General features: G+C 41.0%; 1 protein-coding gene and 1 pseudogene across 1 annotated transcript; both read left to right on the top strand.

Moving 5' to 3' along the window:
• Positions 1 to 1,494: 1,494 nt before the first annotated feature.
• Positions 1,495 to 3,427, top strand: LOC146490031 (uncharacterized; annotated as a pseudogene).
• A 7,063-nt stretch (positions 3,428 to 10,490) lies between these two features.
• On the top strand, positions 10,491 to 15,432 carry LOC146490030 (uncharacterized). Its single transcript, XM_085122325.1, has 4 exons — positions 10,491 to 10,648; positions 12,134 to 12,400; positions 13,546 to 13,707; positions 14,566 to 15,432. The coding sequence occupies exons 1-3, from the start codon at positions 10,582 to 10,584 to the stop codon at positions 13,668 to 13,670; spliced, it is 459 nt and encodes a 152-aa protein (XP_084978451.1). The 5' UTR covers positions 10,491 to 10,581; the 3' UTR covers positions 13,671 to 13,707; positions 14,566 to 15,432.
• Positions 15,433 to 21,586: the final 6,154 nt, after the last annotated feature.

The following is a 21,586-nucleotide window of genomic DNA, read 5'->3' as shown; positions in this document are numbered from 1 at the left end:
AAACCACTCATGTTACTACAGGGCAACTGTATATTACTTATCGAGTTTCTTCGAAATTGACACGTTGTACGACTTGTTAGCTACCACCGTAACCAAGAAACTAAAGGCAGACATGGCACTATGCGGAATTCGAGACGAAATCGCGAATAATGAGAATAATCAGCGCGGGTTATCAATGTCAACAACCACAACTTTCAAGAATTTGCCTTTATTTATTCTTACCAGAGGATATATCTTAAGCCTAAATGCCAATATATTGTGTTCTGAAATTAAAAGCGATGCAGTTAAGAAAATATAAACGAAGTAGGAACAATTCAAAATAGTCACTCCGATTCCTCCAGTCGATCAGAACAGTCGAACAGAGGAGAGCAGCGCGTTGCATTGTGGTGTCCACAAAATTAAAGACAATGCTTTGATCTTACCGCAACCACAGTGCTTTGCATTTTGCAAGAAAGCTGAACGAAAGGCCCCATACGTATATATTTGTGCCGATTAGAGTGCTGCCTTATTTGGTTGCTTCAGGCTCCCTCGCTGCGGCAGCAATCACGAGTCTAGAGGTAGCCTATACTTTTGTAGCCTCCCACGTAGTCGTTTTTAGGGGACTCGTGTGTAGGAGGTAATAGGAGTCCCCTAAAAACGACTGCGTGGGAGGCTAATACGTTTGCCTCTGGATTTGAAGCTACAGTCCTCCCAAAGTACCAAAAAAGGAAAGAATCATAATGGATGTGTGTGCCAACAGCTGTCATGTGCATCTGGTTAATGAAGCTGCTTTTTTGGTTTAATTTCTTATCTCTTGTATTAAAATTGTTCAGGTATCCGTGGAGCTTGGGATACCTGTGACACACACAAAAAAGCGACAATATATTTCTGGTCTTTCCGGACTTGTCGCCCTTCGGCACAAGTAATAAGAGTTTATCTTTTGGGGAACCTGAGTCATAGAGATATCTCTAAAATACAACTGATCAAATGATTTTCAGAAGGACAACTACTGTATGGCAGTTTCATTTACGCAAATGAAACAACACACCCGGGTGAACCACTCATTGATTATTCAGTAGTAGAAGTACATTTTGAAACTTTGAACGATGAATAAATGTACAGAGATATAGCTTCAGATCACAGATGGCGGCAACGTATGGCCAGAAGAACTAAAAGGGGCACGCTAACTGTACGGGAACGTGCCACTCATTTCTTTATCAAATAGGCCATGTCTGAGTTGCTTTCAGCCTCATTATGAAAGCGAGGCTAAGAGCAAAGTAATTAGTTAGAAAATTAGTTTTCATTCATGTGCAAACAAAACTAATTTTCATATGAAAAGTTTTGCACTTAGCCTCGCTTTCACAATAAGGTTCACAGCAACTCGGAAATGGCCTATTGCAATTTATAAAATAACCAACATACTACGCGCGTTCTGATTGGTCAATAGAGTTGCCAAACCTATGTACTATTGTACCGGTAAATTCCCGCTGCTCTCCCGCTGGAGATTTCTCGATAATGGCCGACGAGCGCCACGAAAACTTTCCGAACTTCGACATGTTGTCAGGCTTTGATGTGCTTTTGCCGCACAATAAAAATTTGGAGCCAAATTTTAAAAAGGAGAGCTTAAATTCTGAGACAGAAGAAGAAAGGTCGAGCAAAAAGAGAAGATTTTCCGATGTGGAAAACGAAGAACTTGACTCGATCGTCGAAAATGCACAAGCCAAAAAAACCAAGCAGGCAACACAGTGGGCAGTTTCCGTATTCACAGGTTGGTTTTAATTACATGAATAATCTTTTAGCCTGGCTTTTCACTGAAAGTGTTATTTTATAAAATAAACGGCTCAAACAGGATTGATAAACAGTACAAAATTTGTAATTTATTGAAGGTTTATATGCCAAAGTCAAGTTGTTTACAAATAACTTGAAGCGTTTAAAACAATTAAAACTAACCGTTCAACCCGAGTACAAGGTATTTGATATTAACTGCTCAAATCACAATTCCTCTTTCTCCGTTCACCTAGAGTGGAGTAAACAAAAGGCTATTGGCGTAAGTCTGGCGGAAATGGCGGTCGAAGAGCTGGACAGGAATCTGAGGCAATTCTACGCCGAAGCAAGAAATAAAGAAGCGAAAATTACTGACAGCCACGCGACTCTTCTCTCCTTAAGAAATGGCATTGAGAGATATCTAAACACACCATTACACAGTTTAGGAATAAGGTTCACTCACGACCCACGTTTTGTCCTCTCAAACCAAATGCTTGACGCCAAAATTAAGCAGCTTAAGCAAGAAGGCATGTAAAACACCAAGCACAAACCAGCAATAGAAAAAGAAGACCTGGCCAAGCTCAAAACAAGTGAAGTTTTTTCACTCACCAAGCCGCTGTCCCTCTTGAGAAACGTCTGGTTTCATGTTTCTCTGTTTTGGTGTCGTCGTGAGTTTGAAGGCCAGAGAAACCTCAAGAAAACAAGCTTTGCGTTTGAGAGAGATGCAACAGACTGCCCTTTCGTCACCATGACGCACGACGAAACGACAAAAAACCATCCAGGGGGAATTTCAGAAGTGGAGAGCTTCGAAAAAAATGGCCGAATGTACAAAACCACCTGTACAACCGATGGCTATTCTGCTCTGGAAGTCTCCCTCACAAAGCTCAATCCACAATGCGATGCACTATTTCAGTATCCGAAGAGAAATTGGCGCCCTTCAGATAAAGTGTGGTATGAAAATCGGCCACTCGGAAAGAACAAGTTGTCTTCATTAATGAAAGAAATCAGTGCCGAAGCAGGTCTGTCCCGTACCTACACCAACCATTCGGTGAGAGCGACAGCCATAACCCTGTAGGCCAACGCCGGATTAACAGATCGAGAGATCATGGCAATTTCTGGCCACCGCAATGAAGCGAGCTTGCGAAGCTATCACAATCAGCCATCAGTAAATCAGCTTCGAAAGTGCAGCGACGTGTTGACAGTGGCACTTTGCGAAGATGAAGAAGTACAAACATCTGCCGTTCAGCAAAGTACAGCTATAAGAAGTCCATTCCAGCAGCTGCCATGTACAAGTTCCACAATAAACATGAACAGCGTCTCGACAGGGATGGCTCACCACAGCACAGTTGCGACGTCCACGGCATACAGCAATATGTTTAATTCATGTAAAATCGGCAGTGTAAACATCACTTTTCATCAGTAACTGCTATCTGCTGATAAAAAGCATTCTTTCGCCAAGGCATTAACCTTTTTTAGCCACATTTTTGTGAGAGTTAGACAGTAATTCACCTTAAAAAACACTTTCATTCATTCGCTCAAACTGCGATGCGTCCTTCGGCGATTCAACAGGTTTATGCTCAAAATAGATCCCGATTTGTGATTGGTTCTCCCGCTTTACTGATGAATTTGAAGAGAATAAACAACTTGATCAAGTTACAAAATAAAAAGCGCCGATTTCTAAGTGTTTTTGTCCAAGCTTGTAAATCACTTGCCTGCGGCTCGTGAGTTACAAGCTTTCTCGTGTTCTCCCAACATCCCGCGTGGTTTTATTACGCTGGTAAACTTCTGGGAAGTGCGGTCTATTGCTTAAGTATTCTGTGATCCGGCGGGGCAAAGCCATGATAATGCCGTAGAACTTCCGATATTATTCCCTCCAAACATAGGCCCCACAAATCTCAGACATCATTCACATAATAATCCTGCCCAAGATAGGATGTCCTGCCCTATTATCTATAACAGAAACCTTCAACGATGATCATAGCAAAAAAACACAGTACGAAAGAGCAGATTTACTAAACTTTAAAACACGCCGTAAAATTGCGTTAAGCTGTAAATCGAGCTTTACAGAACTCTACGCATCCGCGTAAAGTTCCGTAAAGCTTTATGTCCGCGGTAAATCTCCGTTGAAGGAGTCGTAAAGTGCCGGCCTTTTCGATGTCCTGGGTAATTTACTGCGAACCCGAAGTGAGGCTAAGGTTTACTTCATATGTAAGGGTGATCTAGGGCCCGTAAAATAGAATTGGCGCGGATATGATCGTCTTCCTCATTTACGAAGCAAAAGGTAGGAGAGTATCTCTTATTAATGAATCGGTGGACTTTATCAGGGCTTAGTTTTCAATTTTAATTTCTTAAACGCAAATCGAATAGCAACAAATATTGCAGTTATGATTTCATTTATTAATCTTTCAAAGAAGAATTTCAAGTTGAGTAAACAGAACTTTGTACGGAGCAAACACGTTTCGAACTTTCAGTGAATCAGTCGTCAATTGTTTCCGAAGTTGTTGGCAGCCGCTAATCCAAGTTTACGCACTCGTTTATTAAGAATCAGTACTGCAGTCAAAGTAACTTATTTCTTGTCTTGAACTGACGTTCTTTGCCTATCGTTTGAAACGGCATTTTAACGCAACTTACAGGACAAGACAAACGCCTTGGGAACTGGATTTGTAGCAAAAAATGGGCAAGACCTTCACCACAGTAAACTGTGATAAATTTTACAATACCCCGCCGCTGATGATGGATAAAATAAGCCTCGATCAGGTAATATACACAGGCGATTACAAAATGTGCCAATGACTGAGTCAAATAGTTGCGTATTTCTTGGTTTCAAATGTTTTATTCCTTATACAATTCCCCACTTAACTGACTGTGTTTCCTGGGAAATCAATAGCCTGAAGCCGCGATGTCCTCAGTTCAAGCTGCTTCTATTGTGTGTGGTAATATCATAATCGTCTTCATCGGTAGAGCTGATGTATATCTGTATTCCTTTTTACCTTGCCGTTGCAGTAACTCGATGTAACATATGCCTAAAACTGCCTAGAATTGCCTAGAACTGCGCCCATATTTCTCTGAAACGAGACAGCTTGTTTTCGCACCCGTATATGGATTCAGTGCTTGGACTATACTTTAATCACAAAAACTTTAAAATGGGTAATCTTTTGGACAAAACAAAAAAAAATGATCGAAAACTTTTCTTCGCGGGCAAAAGCACAGTCGAAGCATTTTACAGCCCTAACGACATTTAACTTAAACAGAGGCTGCGAACTGAATAATTCAATTATTTTTACAACTCTTCACAGGTCACAGGATGCACAGCTCCGACGTGTCATAGTGTTTATGCATTTTTCCGGCTTCGTGTTGTTCCGTTTTTGCCCAAAGTACGTTGGTTGCTTTCAAACTGAATCATCTAAAATTGGAACTGTGTTCAATAAATGTAACATCTTTCCATGAAGGCGGATATGTCCGAAATTACTGGAAAAAAGGTCGAAATCTGCCTGGCCTGCAGTAAAGGGTTTATGTTTTTATGCGTTATTAGGGCGAGAAGTAAGCGTGGAGCGCATTTCTCTCGCACTTCCTGCTTGCCTCTCGTCTGCAAAACGGATAAGGAAACAAAGAATTTCTGGAGTCGTGCAACATTTTGCAATCGTCTAACCGTTTGGGACTAGTGGTGGCAGTTGGCAGTCGGCTTTTCATGGCATAACTCGCGCATACAGTAGGCTCAATTTCTTCCATAGTTTGTCGCTTTTTAACTGTCTACAAACAAACAGGAAGTCTTTGGTCTCATTCTTTGACGTATTTGGCTTTTTTATTTCCGTCATCTCACAATGGAAAAGGGAAAACAAACGGATAATAGGACAAAGTCCATTTAATAACACTCGATCTTCAGAGACTATTTTTTTGCGAATTACAAACAAAATGAGAAGCGATAATGAAAACAAATAAAAAATCTGCTACTGGTGTTCAACGTTTCTTACAGGTTCTCTTCTCAGTAACGGCCTTATCTTTTCAGCTCAAAGGAAACCGGAAAACAACTTTCTCTAAACATTTTCCTTTGAATTCTCGGCTTCTTCGCGAATACAAAGCAGTCGCGATTGAGCACGCGCTATACGTTTGACCGCTGTGCACAGGCGCTGTGGACTAATCGAAACCGGAAGCCAAGATGTGGCTTAGAACTGTTAAAAAAGCGCATGCGCTAAAGTTTTGCAGACATGTACATGCGTAAAGGAAAAAAAGGCGCGAAAGGTGGAGGGCAAACTAGACCAATTTTGATATATTAAAATTCTAGCTTGGCTACGAGGATTAGAGGAATTAGACAAGTTATTCATCTCTGAGCTTCAAAGCAATTATTTTTGTTTTATTTTCCCTAAGCCACATAGCCAGGTACGAAATTTGATATATTGAAATTGGCCTTTTGCCATTCATGTGGCACAAACAACACTCCCTGCATTCTAGCTCTCAGCTCACCGAGCTCCGTGATAGCTATCTCAGGCTTTACCTTGGGAAATTTGGGAGAACGGGCCTCGAGTTGTACGAAGGCCAATATGTAGTGGATTTATTTTTTTACCGTGTAGGTCTCTCACGCAATACTGAGCATTTTAGACCGATTTACGTGCGTGCGTGTGTGCGTGTGTACTGTGTGCTCGTGTTCTCTACTGCTCCGATAAGCTTCAATCTTCTATGAGCTATTATTAAAAACTGACTCATTGGATTACGCAGTTCCTGGGTTTTGATTGGTTTAGCAGCCATGGTATATGTGCCATTATACCATCCACTATAAATATAGTAAGGGTTAGTCGTCAGGGTGGGGTGTATGGGGGTGCTTGCTTGTGGTAGTACCTTTGTAGGGAGGCGGTCGCACCCTTCCCAGGGTGACTGAGCTGCACTGGTCCACACGCAACACCCAGCTCTGACGTATGGCTCCTAGAAGCTGCAGACACTGCAGCGGCCACACCCCGGGCAACGGTGTCGACCCACCGGCTAAACTACGTCAGGGTAACCAGCCTATTAAGTGGGATGGTGATAGTAGAGGGCAGTTGGGGCTCTTTAGCTGTGAAAAGCAGCCCATCTAGGAGAAAGAAAACTCCAAAATCAAACTCGGGGGGTAGTACCCGTTAGCCCAGCAAGGCAGCTACGTAGGGGAAGGAAAATCCCGATAAAACACCAACCTTCTCCATTGGAGTTGGTCGTAGGGCCAATCACCCTCCACCGTAAAAAATACCTGATTACGGAAACCAGAGATTTGTTGACGAAAACCTACACTGGATCAAGCACAACGACATGCCAAACTCCGGTGGATAACTATATTACATGGGATGATGGCAGAATGACGGACGCGGGCCAAACCCGCAAGGAAGCCCGTGGACTGAGAGGGTCGTTGGCTAGTCCTAAAATTATGTATAGAATTGGATGTTGGAATGTACGGACAATGTATAGCATTGGCAAAACAGCTCAAGTTACATCGGAGATGCAACGTTACAAGATCAGTATACTGGGAGTTAGCGAGTGTAGATGGTCTGGATTTAGAAGGCTAAGAGGAACGAAAGAAAGCTGGACACATTCCTACACAAGTGCTTACGTAGACTACTTAAGATCTATTGGCCAATGAAGGTGACAAATGAAGAGGTTAGACGGCGAGCAAAAACCTGCTCCATCAGTGAGCAGATTAGGAGACGGAGGTGGCGGTGGATAGGGCATGTCCTGCGCATGAGCAGCGATCACAACCCGCGCATTGCCCTAACTTGGACACCGGAGGGGAAGAGGAAAAGAGGGCGGCCGAAAGAGACCTGGAGAAGGACTGTGGAAGGAGAGAGGCAGAAGATGGGTTTTGACACTTGGGGAGAGGCTGTCATCGCTGCGAGAGACAGGGTGGGATGGAGAAAACAAGTCAACGGCCCTATTCTCCCAGAGGAGATAAGGAACTAAGTCAGTAGTCGTCAGGGAGAAAAGAAAGTATCGCAAAAGCCGATTTTTCGTGTTTTTTTTTTTTTAATAAAACAATTATTTTACTCGCACTTGTTGGTAACAAGATGACAGATAGCCAACTCGGCGTGCTATCTATCATTTACTGTTGATTATAGCTCTTACTATACCCTTTGGTTCACACACATGAAATAGGAACTACTGCTACCTTTAAGAAGAATTAAAAAGTTGTTGACACTGAAAACGTCCAGTATATGTATATATTTTTAGCCAGTGTCAACAATTTTTTAATTCTTTTTAACATGCCTGGCTACACACCCAACATTTTTAACTGCTACCTTTGTTGAGCGCATGTCGGGGCAAGGAAACAGCTCCTGAAAGCCGGAAAATTGGCCGCTCGTCTAAATCAAAATGCCATTTATTGCCCTTCTTCGAGCAGTGAAAACTAGGATACGACCGCGGGCCGTCTACGTTTTTACTCATATTCGACAGAATTATGTTTTGAAGGAGTGTTAACCAGGGACCAAGTAAAATGTCTTAGAACAGACCTCTCAGAAACAAACAACTGTTGCATTTTAATAAGGGCACTGCGGCCGGAAATAGTTAAATATAGTCTTAAATAAATGCGTTGCAAAATTCGTAAGTAGTCCCCTGAATAAATGCATATCAGATTCGAGATAAGTCTTTTCAGTCATTTAGAACAATATGAACTTGTAAGGACAATCCCACGGTCTCAGAATTCCTCTTAAACTTCAGTTACCAATCAAATAGCATGTACATGTCATGGAGCATTGCCGGGGTCTTGTTGTGTAGAACGAACAAAAATCTCCTCTGTTTAGAACCAGTACAGGCACCTTCCCAGTAATGGAATAACCGACCGACATTTCCTTTTAGTGAACAGTGGCGTTCTGTAGCGTAGTTTAGTATGTCTCGAAGTAAGCCTTCAAGATTGTGCAAGACCAACGGAGCAAGAGTCCAAAAGTACCGCCGGTAAAACAAGCACCAACCCCGGGGCACCAACATCACTTGCTTTCGTCTGACTCGTAATCACGAAAAGTTGAATGCCCTTTATCACAAGACTGAAGCTTGACCATGGTAATAAAATTTATTTAGTTAGTTTATTTGTTGTGGATCGCTTTAAATCATGTAATAACTTACAATAATAACTCAATAATGACTTCTTACTTACTTAACACTGAGTAAAAGCTAGCCAGTGAAAGCGGAAAATACACGCCTCAATGGTTACCGCAAAAATAAGGTCATTCTTTGAATAGCGGCTGGCATGAGAGATGTTTGACGTTAATCTCTAAACCGCTGCAACATCAAGACATAATTTGTCGATATTTCCAGGGCCCATACTAAGTCAGACCATCGTATGCATGCCGAATGATCAGAAAGCTAGGAATCCGGCCGGCTGCAATCAGTTTCTACTCTGTTATGTCGGTCACGGCTGAAGTAGTTGACGTGTAAAAATGCCCCCTCTTGAAAAGGGCGACAGATAAAAGGGTGTTAAAACGGAAATGCAAATACAGTATGAAGAGCACGATGACAAAGAAAGGGAAAATATATCACTTTGTTTGCTGCGGAAAAAATACGATCGAGGAGCATGCTAATGACCGCACTGTAAATGCACTTTGGTAGTAATAGTAAAATTGTTTCTCTTAAACATAAATCAACCCTTCCACTCCCAAGGTTTTAGTACAGCTGATAAGCACCGTATTCACCGATTTTATATTCCTGACTTTTGTCGCGCTTTCCGCTGTACCTTTTCTCCAGCAAAAGCAAGGTACTCAACTGAATCACATGTCTAAACCAGCTGTGATTTCAGCGAGATGTCGCTGCAATTTTTAGTCTCAGGGCCAGCATAAAAAAATAAAAACGGGTTGGGTATTTAGGCTCCCCTCTCAGATGTTATTGTTCCAAGTTTTTCTGAGAAAACGTCGCACGCTTGCACTAAATATGTCATGAAGTCTTCGAAACGCCTGCGACAAATCGCAACCAACGCGAGCTGAAATACACCCGTGATAATAGAAAATTAAACGCTACAAAAAGTGCACAAAACTCGCAGAAAAGTGCAAACGGGCCTTAAAGTGGAGTTTAATGCTGATTTCATTCTTGAATTCGCAAGTTATATTGGAACTACGTTAATTAATCACTTCATCAAATCAGCTTCCAATGATGTCGCTCTCACTTTGTGCTGTACCGTAGGTCACATACATTTTTTTTTTTTTCTGGAATGAACTCTAATTGTGTCGGTCAGTAAACAGGAAAAAGCTAGTAGAAAATGATTTATTCATGGCTATTCGTGATGTAAGCGTTGTTCAAAACAAATTCCGCTTGTAAGCATCCCTGGTTTATAGCACACTAAAAATCCCTGTTGTGTTGAGGTTTTGGTTGTTACGTTCGAAGTGGCGGAAGATATTTGACATTCGTTACTAGAAATAAGATATGACGTGCTATAGTTAGCACTTAAGTCAAGTACTTGTTAGCCAATCCCGTTCGAACCCGTTTTAATCTCTTGGGTCAATCTATTTGCAACAGCTTAACGTTTCGGTAGTTAGAAGTTAGACTGAATAAGGTGATAAAGGCGGTGATAAAGGCGGTTAGACTAGCTTACAAAAACCTAACAGGGCGCTTTATAGAAGATAAGTAATGTTGACTACCCCTGTAAGATACGCGTTTTACTGCTTTTACGATATTCGGCAGAGTCATGCGAATCGCTAAGAAATGCGGAATTTTTTTTCAATAGTTCACATCTGTACCTCGGTCATTGTCTCTAAGTCAAACCACCTACTCAGGTCACCTGTCACCGTTACTAGGGACACATTGTAACCACTTAGATGACAGCTCTTAGAATTTAAATTTTCTGTCATCTTATTTTTTATCATTAATTGTCCCGTTTGCTGTTAAGTGAAGTTTAAGATGAAGCTTACCGGATTATTCTTCCTCGCTTTTATCACCTGTTGCCTTTCATTTCCAGTCAGTGAAGGTAAGCGAAGGTTTCAACCTCCATGTAAAGGCTTTCTTGCCAGTTTGAAATCGGTTGCCTTTAGATCTTACTCCCGTTTCTAATTGCCCGTTCTGCTGCCAATTTTTAGTTTACATGTACTCATAGTTTTCACAGTGTCATAAAGCTTTTGTTATCGGAGTATCAACTTTTGAAGCTTTTTACCTTCAAGGACGATCAAGACCGAACTGAACTAACAAAAATCTTAAATCAGATGCGTTTTGCAAAATGTTGTTAAACAAGTACCAACCATGCGGAAAAGTACTGATCACTTGCTTTCAGTCTCCCTACTGGAGGTGCTTTCCCCGGACTCAGTCCGGAAAGTTAGAATTCAGTATGAATGTGGGTTTAGGTATTATAACGTTTCAAAATCAATTTCATTCCAGTTGTGTACAAGAAGACAGTTCACGGCGGGTTTTCCGTCATGCCAAACTGAAGGCCATTCCAGAATAAAAGACTTCGCACGATTTTAGTTTTAATTAGGATGAACCTAGTGTTTTTGACATGCTTGGCCTTTCATATTCTGATTGTTTATTTTCCTGTATAGTAATCCAGGACATATCAATGAATGGCAATCGCATTAAAGGATAGTATTTTGATTCACACCTAATTACAAACTAATTTGACTTATGAATAAATGAAGCCTATGATATTCCTTCTATATGAGTCGGTATATAGTCATTAGCTCTAATCGACATTTTCAATGCACATGAAACAAGCCGGTTTGATTAACTATAAGATACATGCAGAAGTAGCATAGAGGAGATTTAAGCTCGTTACTTTGTATATTTCACTCAATTTCTATGTCGTTCCCTTGCTCAAGAGTTTTAATTTAGGACTTCAAGTTCCATGGCTCTTAAACAGGAAAAAAGGAGTTCATGGTTTATTCATACATTAGACCGCACAATAAACAAACAAAATTAACATAAGAATGAGCGGCTGCGGTTTCTCAGTTGTGAAAAAATATAAATTCTCAAAACGTCTGAAAAACAGATTTTTTTATGTACGGATCACTGCTTGTGTCAGTAGCATGGCCAGAAACGCTCTAGGACAGCAACAGTCCTTACTCCCTCATGACTTACTATGACTCATGACGATTGGGTCCAGTCAAGGTTTATTTGCGTAAATCAGTCATATTATCCGTAACTGAAATCCACCTACCGAAAAAACATGGCGACTGTTAAATTTACCCAAAATTCTTAGCGTATGAAAACCCTAAAAAAAACGCACAGAAAAGTTCTAAAAACTTCAAACCTAGCATACACAATGTTGTTAGCACAGGGACGAATGTCTCAAAAACTATGACTTCCTTTGTGCTTACTGGTTGTGTTAGGTTCGCTGGGTATTGTTATAAAATCTGCAGCCGCCATCTTTTTCCTTACAGTGGATTAGTGATCAGTAGGAATCATGACCCAGCTTCAAATATATAACTTCAAGTTGTTGTATTTTTTCCCTTGTATACGAAAGACACTGAACGAGAGAAAGATGAGCAGGAATTTCTAGAAAGATTCTTAAGAGAGGAGGAAGAGGTCTTTCAGGATAACGAGCAACCCGCCACAAAGAATGACGAGGAATTCGAAATGCCCAAGGAAGCTGACACACCAGTAGAAGATACGGAGGGGGACGAGGAAAGGGTCGACGAAGCTGACACACCAGTAGGCGGTACAGAAGGGGGCGAGGAACTTCCTGAAGAAGCTGATTCACTTGAGGCAGAGGAACTTGCGGAAATTCCTGGTAAGAATACTGTTCGACTGGAAATACACTACCTATAGACCCTATGAAAAAATGGCTGACATTTTAATTTTCTTTTGTTTGCTTTCAAATTAGCCTTACTACTGTTACTAGCCTTGTACTTGAGTTAAAACATCAAATGAATAGTTTACCTTGAGCGAGGCTAGTAGGGCTAGTTTGAAAAGAGACAAAATAATATCAGAATGTCACCCATTTTTGCTTAAGGTCTATCCATCCAATTAACCCAATATAAGAGTTATTGTAACTCTCTGGTAAACTGAAGTACTGTGTAAGTACAAAAATGTAGAGTTAATTTATTTAACGTGCAGGGTACATCAATTAATAACTAGGAAAATCTAGCAAAATAAACAGACATAAATCGTTAGAGAAATAAGTCAATATTATATTCTTGAAAAAGTGATAGTATTTACAAGATGAAACTAGCATTCGTTTTTAAGTGCACGTCACACCTTGTCGTCGTTGACGTTCATTCATTCATTCATTCCGTATTTAGATTTGAGACAATTGGCCTTGTCTCGACTGAGTTCAACTAGTGACAACAAAAACTGCAAACATCCCGCGAATATGTTATGCCACTCACCAGAAGCTACACAAATAGTGGCAGCGACATCTTTCTAAGCTAAACGTTTTTATTTATGTCTTTAAAATTAGCACAGGACTTGTCATGTAAGACAGGATAACTGCGAACAGCCACGGCAAGACGTTCTTGAAGCTCGGGGGTGCACGCCGCCATCTAGAAAACAGAACTGTTTTCTTGCAATTGTGCTTATGTTTGCGTTATCCTGGTTTACACGGGCGACGCAACGACGGAAACAAAAGCGCAAGCACAAGAAAAAGGAACGATTTCCTTTTCCTGTGTTTTCGTTTATGCTTGCGCTTGTGCTTGCGTTGCCCCAGTTTTCACGTTGGCTTCAGTTTTGTGCTTGCGTCGAGTATGTATGACCCACTCATGAGCAAAATATATTTTATTACCCTCCCAGTGATGGGAATGCCCCTCAAGAGATTTATTTGTGTACTACAATAGTCAGAACAAACCTCAGACAGTCAAAGTGAGCAATAACTGTCTTGTTTGGTCAGTCAACATTTAATATATATGTACAGTCAATGGATGATTTTGCCGTAAATAGAATATCCTGAAGACGAGAGAAGCTTAGCAGAGCGTCTCATCGAGGACCAGGGGACCGAGTCATCTGGAGGAGGCGAGCCTGGAAGTGGCGAACTCCAAGGTACAGAGGGAGATGAAGATATTTAGACTAGCAACACTGGAGGGGAAACTATGGCGAACCATGGTGAGAATATGTTCATTGCATTATTGACTCTAGATCTGTCACATCTTTTATCATATTTAATAACAGTTATGTCCTACATTCTTTTTAGACACCCATCCATCCAAAGCTTGAACTATCAATCCACTCTGCGGAAAAAGATGGCGACTGCGAATTTACCCATAATTCTTAGCGTGCGAAAAACCCCAAAACACTCATTAAAACGCACAGAAAAGCTCTAAAAATTTCAAACCTAGCATACACAATGTTTTTTGTACAGGGACGAATTTCGCACAAATATAGGTTGATGAGGTGCGAGCTTTCAACATTCCCAGTCATAATCTTCTTCCTTCGTAAACGGAAACAACATAGCAATAGAGAAACCGCGAAACTAGTGATCTTGTGTTGGCGTCATAGCCCTACCCGTCTTGTTAGGTGAAATTTTACGTTTCTCAGCACGTCTCATGATCAAACCAGAGAAAGAAAAATTAACATGGATTTTCTTTTTCGATTTTCATACAAGAGAGACATCTCGTGCTGTCAGAATGAACTACAATCCGGACGACCCTCTAACGATTAAAACCATCTGTTTGAAATGCAACTCCACAAGATTCCTTGACGTACCAATAATGTGCTGCATGTGATGTGCTTTTTCTTTCTTTCTTTTACATATATTTTATTTCTGGTCCCGCAGTAATTGGCTACTTAGCTGTTGCGATGTCCCTGCCAACGTCTACATATTGATTGTGATTTTTTTTGTTGTTGTTGTTTTTTTTTTTTGGTAACAAAGGCAAAGCCAATAAAATAAAATAAATAAAATAAAAAATTCTCACATATACACTAGATAACTCACATGTTCGTGTTTTTGTTTTTCTTCTGCAGTTATGGATTCCACTTCGGATGTCTTAACATAACGGCTTAATTAGAAAATAATAAATGCACGAACAAAGTGTGTCTTAAGAGTGATAGAGATAGCTTATAGACCCTCTGCAAAAATGGCTGACGTTTAAGATTCTTTTGTTTCCATTTAAATTAGCCTTACAAACCTTGTTCTTGAGTTTAAAGATCAAAAGAATATTTTACCCTAAACGAGGCTCGTACGGCTAATTTGAATGGAGACAAGAGAATGTTAAAATGTTAGCCATTTTTGCATAAGTGTATACTCACACAAAATAAATAATCGTGTTCTTAGTTCTAATGCAAGTACGTTTCTCATTTTGTAAGAGAAATTTTGCTTTTTCTGTTATGACAAGTCAAATTTTGTTCTTCAACCAAAAGTGAACAATGTTTTACCAGCTAGAAATAGTTAGGCTTATGCTCTATTCACACTAACTAAACAGTTCTTAAACGAGCTTAAGCAAAATGAAAATCGGTGACATACAATTGAAAAAGTGATTGTTAGATGAAGTTCAAGTGAGCTGTGTTTGTGAATTCACTGTGCTAAATCTTATTCTCGACGAAAAACATCACTACGAAACTTCTGTTGAGAAACCAATTTAAGAACGCGTTTAAATTTAAACAATCTGTTTTAGTGTGAACGGGGCATATTAAGCTGACATGTTTCTATTGTTTATGGTATAAGTTAATTATACTAGTGTAAGATTTTGTCGTTGTTGCTTTTCCGTGTTTTCTGTACCCCATGACAGTCAATTCTTCTTACGTTTCTTTAATTTTGCTGTTTGTAATGGTTAGCTAAGTGAAAGTTTAAAGTGTACAAAAAAAATAATAAATGAGTGTCATGGTGTTTAAGACAGGTTATTGTTTGATATGAGAATGGTTACTGATTTGCGATTCATCACAATTCAGTGGAATTCAGAAGCCTCTAAAGAGTTATACGGTTTCTTCGCTTTTTTGGTTAAACTGCATTGATCATTTGGCGAAGAAAATTACTTCAGCTTTGCTTGTTTAAATCAAGTTAGACCTTTTGCCCCTTTAGAAACTTTGCCTCTTTTTATTAATCGTTAATTCTTCCTTTATTTTACTCCTGGCATGTAGTTTGGGAAGTTTTAAATTTTGTAATTTCACAAATTAACGATACAATTTCGCGCCAAAATTAAGGAGTAATTTGTCACCCATAATATTAAGAAATTAATTTAATTGACACGAAAGCATCCCTTGACCATATCCAAAACAGATTGCAAACATTGTATAGCTTCAAATATTGAAATGGAAATGAAATGAAACATATGGAGGCGCTACAATGAATTCGAACAAACGTGAGCTGAGGGAACTTTTAAAAGGACTTCTTTATCAGATATGAACAGAGTAAACAAAAACTTACGACAACATTTAGGCGTCTCCAAATAGAAGATTAACTGAAAACAACCAGAACTGAAGAAATCGACCATCTGTGGAAGAATCTGGATGACACAGAACAATATTCAAGGGAAAACAGATATTAAAGACGTCGACATTATCCCCCATTATCACCCGCCTCACCTGAAAAACTCTATTCCGTTTCCTCAATATCTTATACTTCGACGTTTATGACGTGATTGATGACTGATTTTTCCAACAAATCAGAGGAAAGCGCCCTTCTTCAAAACACGTGACTATACCAGGTCTATTGTCAATACAGACCGACACTGCTCTCAACCAATTGTCTGACAGTCAGCGCCACGTCACAGAAGGAATAGAACGAGAGAATTCCATTCACCAGCACCTTTCGTCCACATAACCAAGCATCCTTTTTTGGAGAACTTCAAGTTGCTCGAAAATGACCCCGAAACCAGTGACAATTTTTTTCACGATCTCCACTGATTTCATCAGTTGAAACGCGATGAAAAAAAAGGTAACTTTCTAGTTGTAAGGGAACTGAAATCTGACGATCAACCTAGTTTTAAATGCTTGCGAACGATGCAAAACTATAGAACGTCGATAAAATTTCGGGACCCAAACAATCTATTAAAATCACCCATCATTTCGCATGTACCTCCGCTAATGTCGTCTATTTCATAAAATGCTCTTTATGCAAAATGTTATACATTGGTGAGACAGGAAGGAGTCTGTGCGACCGATTTCACGAACGTCTTCGAGCCGTTGAAAGAAATTGCAAAGATGTATCCAAACCAGTCGCTCGAAAATTTCTAACCATTTTTACAAACACATGGCAGCCCGTGGTATTTCTCTACTGACATAATGGTGGCAAAGTGGCTGAAAGCCGCAAAAGTTTGGAGCAAAAATTCATCTTCTAAATGGTACTCTTTAATCTCCACGGAATCAACAAACGCATAATATATTTTTGTTCTCTGCGTTACCATGCTCCCACCAATAGCGTAGCAGCTCTGCTCACTGTATAAGACACATGTACAACCCATAATTCCTTGATTCGCTCTGACGAAGGGCTAACGCTCGAAACGTCAGCACTCGAATCTCTTTTCGGTGATCAAATTACCTTATCAACGCTGTCGATAAAACCAAATATTCGCTGAGCCATTCATTCAGTTAGTTACTCAGGTAGTCATTCATTCATTCTCGGAGACCAAACTTTCGTTGCGCCATTTGGCCCGTCCCCGACTGACTGACTGACTGACTGACTGCCCCTGGGTCTCCGAGGATGTCATTCATTCAGCGGTCATACCTTTTGACATTGAGATCTTTTTCCTCCTTCTGGCTGACAGGCGTTAGTGGTCTACAGTAATGTATTATTGAAAAAGTGTAATCGTTTGTCTCACGATGTAGTCACTTAATGATGTAGATCTCGACGTTTCAAATGCGTACTGCGAGTTTTTATCAGGAATTGCAACACTTTGAACTTATATGACTCCAAGCTCGGTTCTGGTTGATCGGTTCTTAACTGCTGGGATTGGTGCATTTTGTTTGAGCTGTTGCCTCACTGATCCGTTGTCTTACGGATCTCCTACTGCTGTGTTTCTTGGTTAAGGGCAACCAACTTTTGGAATTTCTTTTCCCCCATCCCTGTTGATGTTGTTGGGGTTTAGATCAATTACCAATAGCAAGCCACCTGCTTTACATGAAGTAGAAAAATGAAATGGGGCAGGCCACAGGTTCTAAAGCTCAACAGCTTTTCTGTATCAAGCCCGCCATTGGCTTTTCCTGATTTAATAACTAGATTGTCAAAGGACATATCTGGTCGTCGGTCTTCCAGACCTACTCCTTCCAGCTTCGAATCTAATGGGCTCTGAAAAGTTGTCCACCTGACCTTGCTCCCCTGGCCTCATCACCACTTGACTCCGATGAATCATCTGATTCAACTGACCCCTGAAGCAATGCAACTAGGCGTTGTTCTTCATGGTGGCTCAAACAGAAGTTGTTTCCATCTTTTATTATCTCAACTTTCTCGATAATACACTCCGGTGAATTTCTGTCGTCCTGGTGCCCAGTCTTGTATACAAGGGGATCTTCATCTGACTGTTCCAGCCATCTCAACCTCATGCCATCTTCCAGGAATGCATCACCGTTATGGTGGAGATATTCTGAAAGAACTGCAAGGAAGAAAGGAATAATATACCTCTTGTAGTTGTGCTTGAGAGCAACTACATAGCCTTTTGAAAAGACAATCTCGTATTCCTCGACGGCGTCATGAGCTGTAGATTGTCCTTCACTCCCTTGAACCTCTTTCAGTAGATTGATTTCTCCATGTGCCGACACATTCCTTCTGAACATACTCAGGGCAAGTGGAAGTGTACCAGGTCTTTCTTTGGTCTTCCCACTTGTTCTTTGTTGTCGTACACCCCGTCCAAATTCCTTCGCAAAGCCCTGCAATGCCTTCCTTTGTCTCTCTATTTCCTCCGCGCACGTTTCTTCGTCCACATCCTCGTTACCCTTGCCGTGGGACTTTCGAAGCCATTCCGGTGCCTTTAGACCCAGCTTTCTCTGTGTATAATGGCTTTGAGAACCGGTATAAAAGATGAACGAGGATTGATATAGCCTCTCTATAGATTCTAAAATGCAGCTGGGCCTCCGCGATGCATAGTCGTTCTTTTCGGGGGTTGGGCGAGCGGGTGTTCTCATTCCACTAAAAAATTGCTCCAAATCTAAGGTGGTGAAGGAAGAAAACAAAAGCCCTTCTTTTAAGTGGTCAAAGTCATCAAGAATCTTCCTTACTTTCTTCAACGACTTCAGAAGCATCGAAAAGGAATCTCTGCAAGGTTTCGTGAGTGCCAGATCTGGGCCCTGGGAGCATCGCTTCCCTGTGCGAAAGTGAGCTGCTCGTTCTGTATAGTTCATTGTGGTGGCAAGGTCTTTCAGTGTCGCAATTCCTTCGTCCAGTGTTGGCTCTGCTCCCTGGTAGGCAAAATCTTTATCTAGTTGGATAAGGTCTATAAAGGCTGAGAGCTGCCTGCCAAATTGCTTGTAAACACTCATACTCGACACCAAACGCAGGGCCTTGTTGTTCACGTCGCAAACGAAGATGTTCTCTTGAAATAACGTGATGTGTGATGGAGAGTTGAAGTAAAGTGAGTAACCATCTCGAAAACCTTCTGATTCACCCAATGTTACGGTCACTTTGTTATCATCTAAGTAATTAAGAGTGTGGTCAGATGCATCGGAGAATACTACTGAGCTTTTCGGAGGTTTTCGTCGTACCTAGTATTAAGGATGGTGCTTTCTCAAAGACATCAATGACTCGGACCTGGGACTGGTTGAGTTGCTGTACGCATCGGATGCCCTTGTTGTAGGGATTTATGTAAATTCCATTAAGACGCTGGTATATGCATAACGGTTGTTCGCCGCCGCCAAAGGCATAGTAATTCCCGGCTCTCATCTTGAATCGTTTGCCCGATTGATCTGTACCAAACTCGCAAAACTTGTAAATGGATTTATTGCAAGACAATCCAAACAAAGTAGAGTTAGCAGTCATTTGCTCTCTATCACCATTTGGTTCACACGTTAATGAAATAATCTTGCCAATGTTTAAATTCTCTGCTCTTGACCAAAGCTGGATGTCGTAAACCTTAACTTTCGCTGTCCTGATACTGCCTTCTTCATCTCCAATTTCGTCACCATTATCCGACTCAATATGTAGCAACGCTCTACTCTTCTTTAAAATTGGGGCGATGTCAACAACTTTAAAGCTTGTCTCTGCGCCAGAGTTCACAACGATCACGTAGTTGTCCCTGATAGCCAAGCCAGTTGGACTGGAAATTCCAACATCTGGACCTGCAATCGGAATGATGCACACCGGGTTGTGTATATTCGCCATGTACACCGTTGATTTTGCTTTATCTGTAATGATCAGGATGCTGTGTTTTGAAGAAAATGCAACTTCAGTGGGAAATTTTTAGATGCTCTTTGCTGGGTTTTGCCGCCAAAATCTGTCCTGTTCTGGAACAAGGGTGCAAACTAATGGGTCATCTGGCAAACCATTTAACAGGTTCTCTTTAAAAAGGCCTACAGCAGTCGCCATGTTCATTTGATCTTTGTTGCGTATACAGCTGCGGGGAAGTGACTGTGCAAAAGGCTTGGAAATAGCCTCGTTGGAATCCTCCCTGGCAGAACGCAGGAGCTTCAGATTAAAGAGATAGTTTCCATGTAGAACCCAATAGTTGAAGAGCCCACTCCTTACTAGCTTGAGAACATGCGGAGGGTCTGGAACAGGAACTCTGGTGTCTTCATTTGCGATACTAGACATATGGCTTCTCTCGGAGACTTCTGAGTCAGACACCCATGACAACTCTTGTAATCGATAACACTCCAACTTGCCAACCTGACAACGAGCTCACTTGCGTCCCATCGGCTTTATACTTGTATGCCCAGCTTGTTCACATTCGTCGCACGCAATTCCTTCTTCTTTGCATTCTTCACAGGAAATTACACATTGAGTCCCATTTAAAAGACAATGTTTGGATGTCTGCACAACCTTACGGCTGTCGTTATCATAGTGCTCAATCCGTGGTGCTCCTCCTCCTCCTATCAGTAAATCAAGTAAATTCCGCTTTTAATGAATCGGTTTGTCTATTGTCCTGTATTGTTATGCTTGAAGACTTGCCAGGAGTAAGTACAAAGTAAAACCAGTCAAAGATGTACTTACGTACCTTTCTCTGTCCCGCGACTTCTTTTTCTCCTTTTTCCTCTTACCCATTTCTCACAAAAAAAGATATGTCAGGATATGTACACAGCGCGTTGAGAAGAGCCCAGAGAGCCGTAGGCAGAGTTGCGTAACAAGGCCAGGAAAGTCCGCTCAACAATTGAATTAATTAAGAATACGATACCATGTTTTTGTCAAACAACTGACTCGCATGACAGTAATTGCCCCCAGCCGGAAGCAAGAATAGGAAATGTACGTCGGCCAGGAAATTCTATGGACAGAAACCTTATTACGCGGAAATATATTGTGATAAGAGATTTTTTTACCGTGTATTCATGGTGTGACAATTCTGATCCCTGATTCGAGCTCAAAAGCCTTGTGATCCCTGATCCCATTCTTCTGAGCCCTGAGCCCTTTCCTCTGAGCCCTGATCCCAGTCATATTTTGGGCTTTGAGCCCTGAGCCCATATACCATGTTACGACCTTGTACAAAACCTTTTCAAGTCGGCAAAACCCGTCTCTTTTTCCCCAACAGAAGGGTGAATGTAGTCTGCGATCGTTATCATACTATTTATTGATTGGCTTATTTTAAAAATCTTGAAATAGCAATATCTCGATTACTGTGAACGAAATATAGAGAACAAGACGCGTATAGGCGTTAACGCGGGATGTGAACCCACAGTCAGAATTGTTTAACGTACAAATAAATGGAAATGCAAATGTAAACAATCAGCAGTATGGTATTACAAACGGTTTCTGTCTCCAAATCAAAGGTGATAACGTGAGGATTAAAGCGTCCGTGTGAAGCCCGAGGTATTCTTCTTAGCAAATGTTTTCCCTGTATCAATCTATAAATATAAACAGCGGAACATTGAAAAGCGTACGAACATCGATTACAAACCTTACAAGCGC

The sequence above is a fragment of the Pavona decussata genome, unplaced genomic scaffold (genome assembly GCF_977016875.1).
Source record: "Pavona decussata unplaced genomic scaffold, jaPavDecu1.1 SCAFFOLD_2, whole genome shotgun sequence".
NCBI lineage: Eukaryota > Metazoa > Cnidaria > Anthozoa > Scleractinia > Agariciidae > Pavona > Pavona decussata.
This window is presented reverse-complemented; position numbering and strand designations above follow the sequence as displayed.

Excerpts from the sequence above, each read along its gene's own strand:
- LOC146490030 (XM_085122325.1), top strand. The coding sequence starts at position 10,582 with ATGAAGCTTACCGGATTATTCTTCCTCGCTTTTATCACCTGTTGCCTT. Across the intron at positions 10,649-12,133 it reads TTCATTTCCAGTCAGTGAAG|ACACTGAACGAGAGAAAGAT; the intron begins GTAAGCGAAGGT and ends TGTATACGAAAG. Across the intron at positions 12,401-13,545 it reads GGAACTTGCGGAAATTCCTG|AATATCCTGAAGACGAGAGA; the intron begins GTAAGAATACTG and ends TGCCGTAAATAG.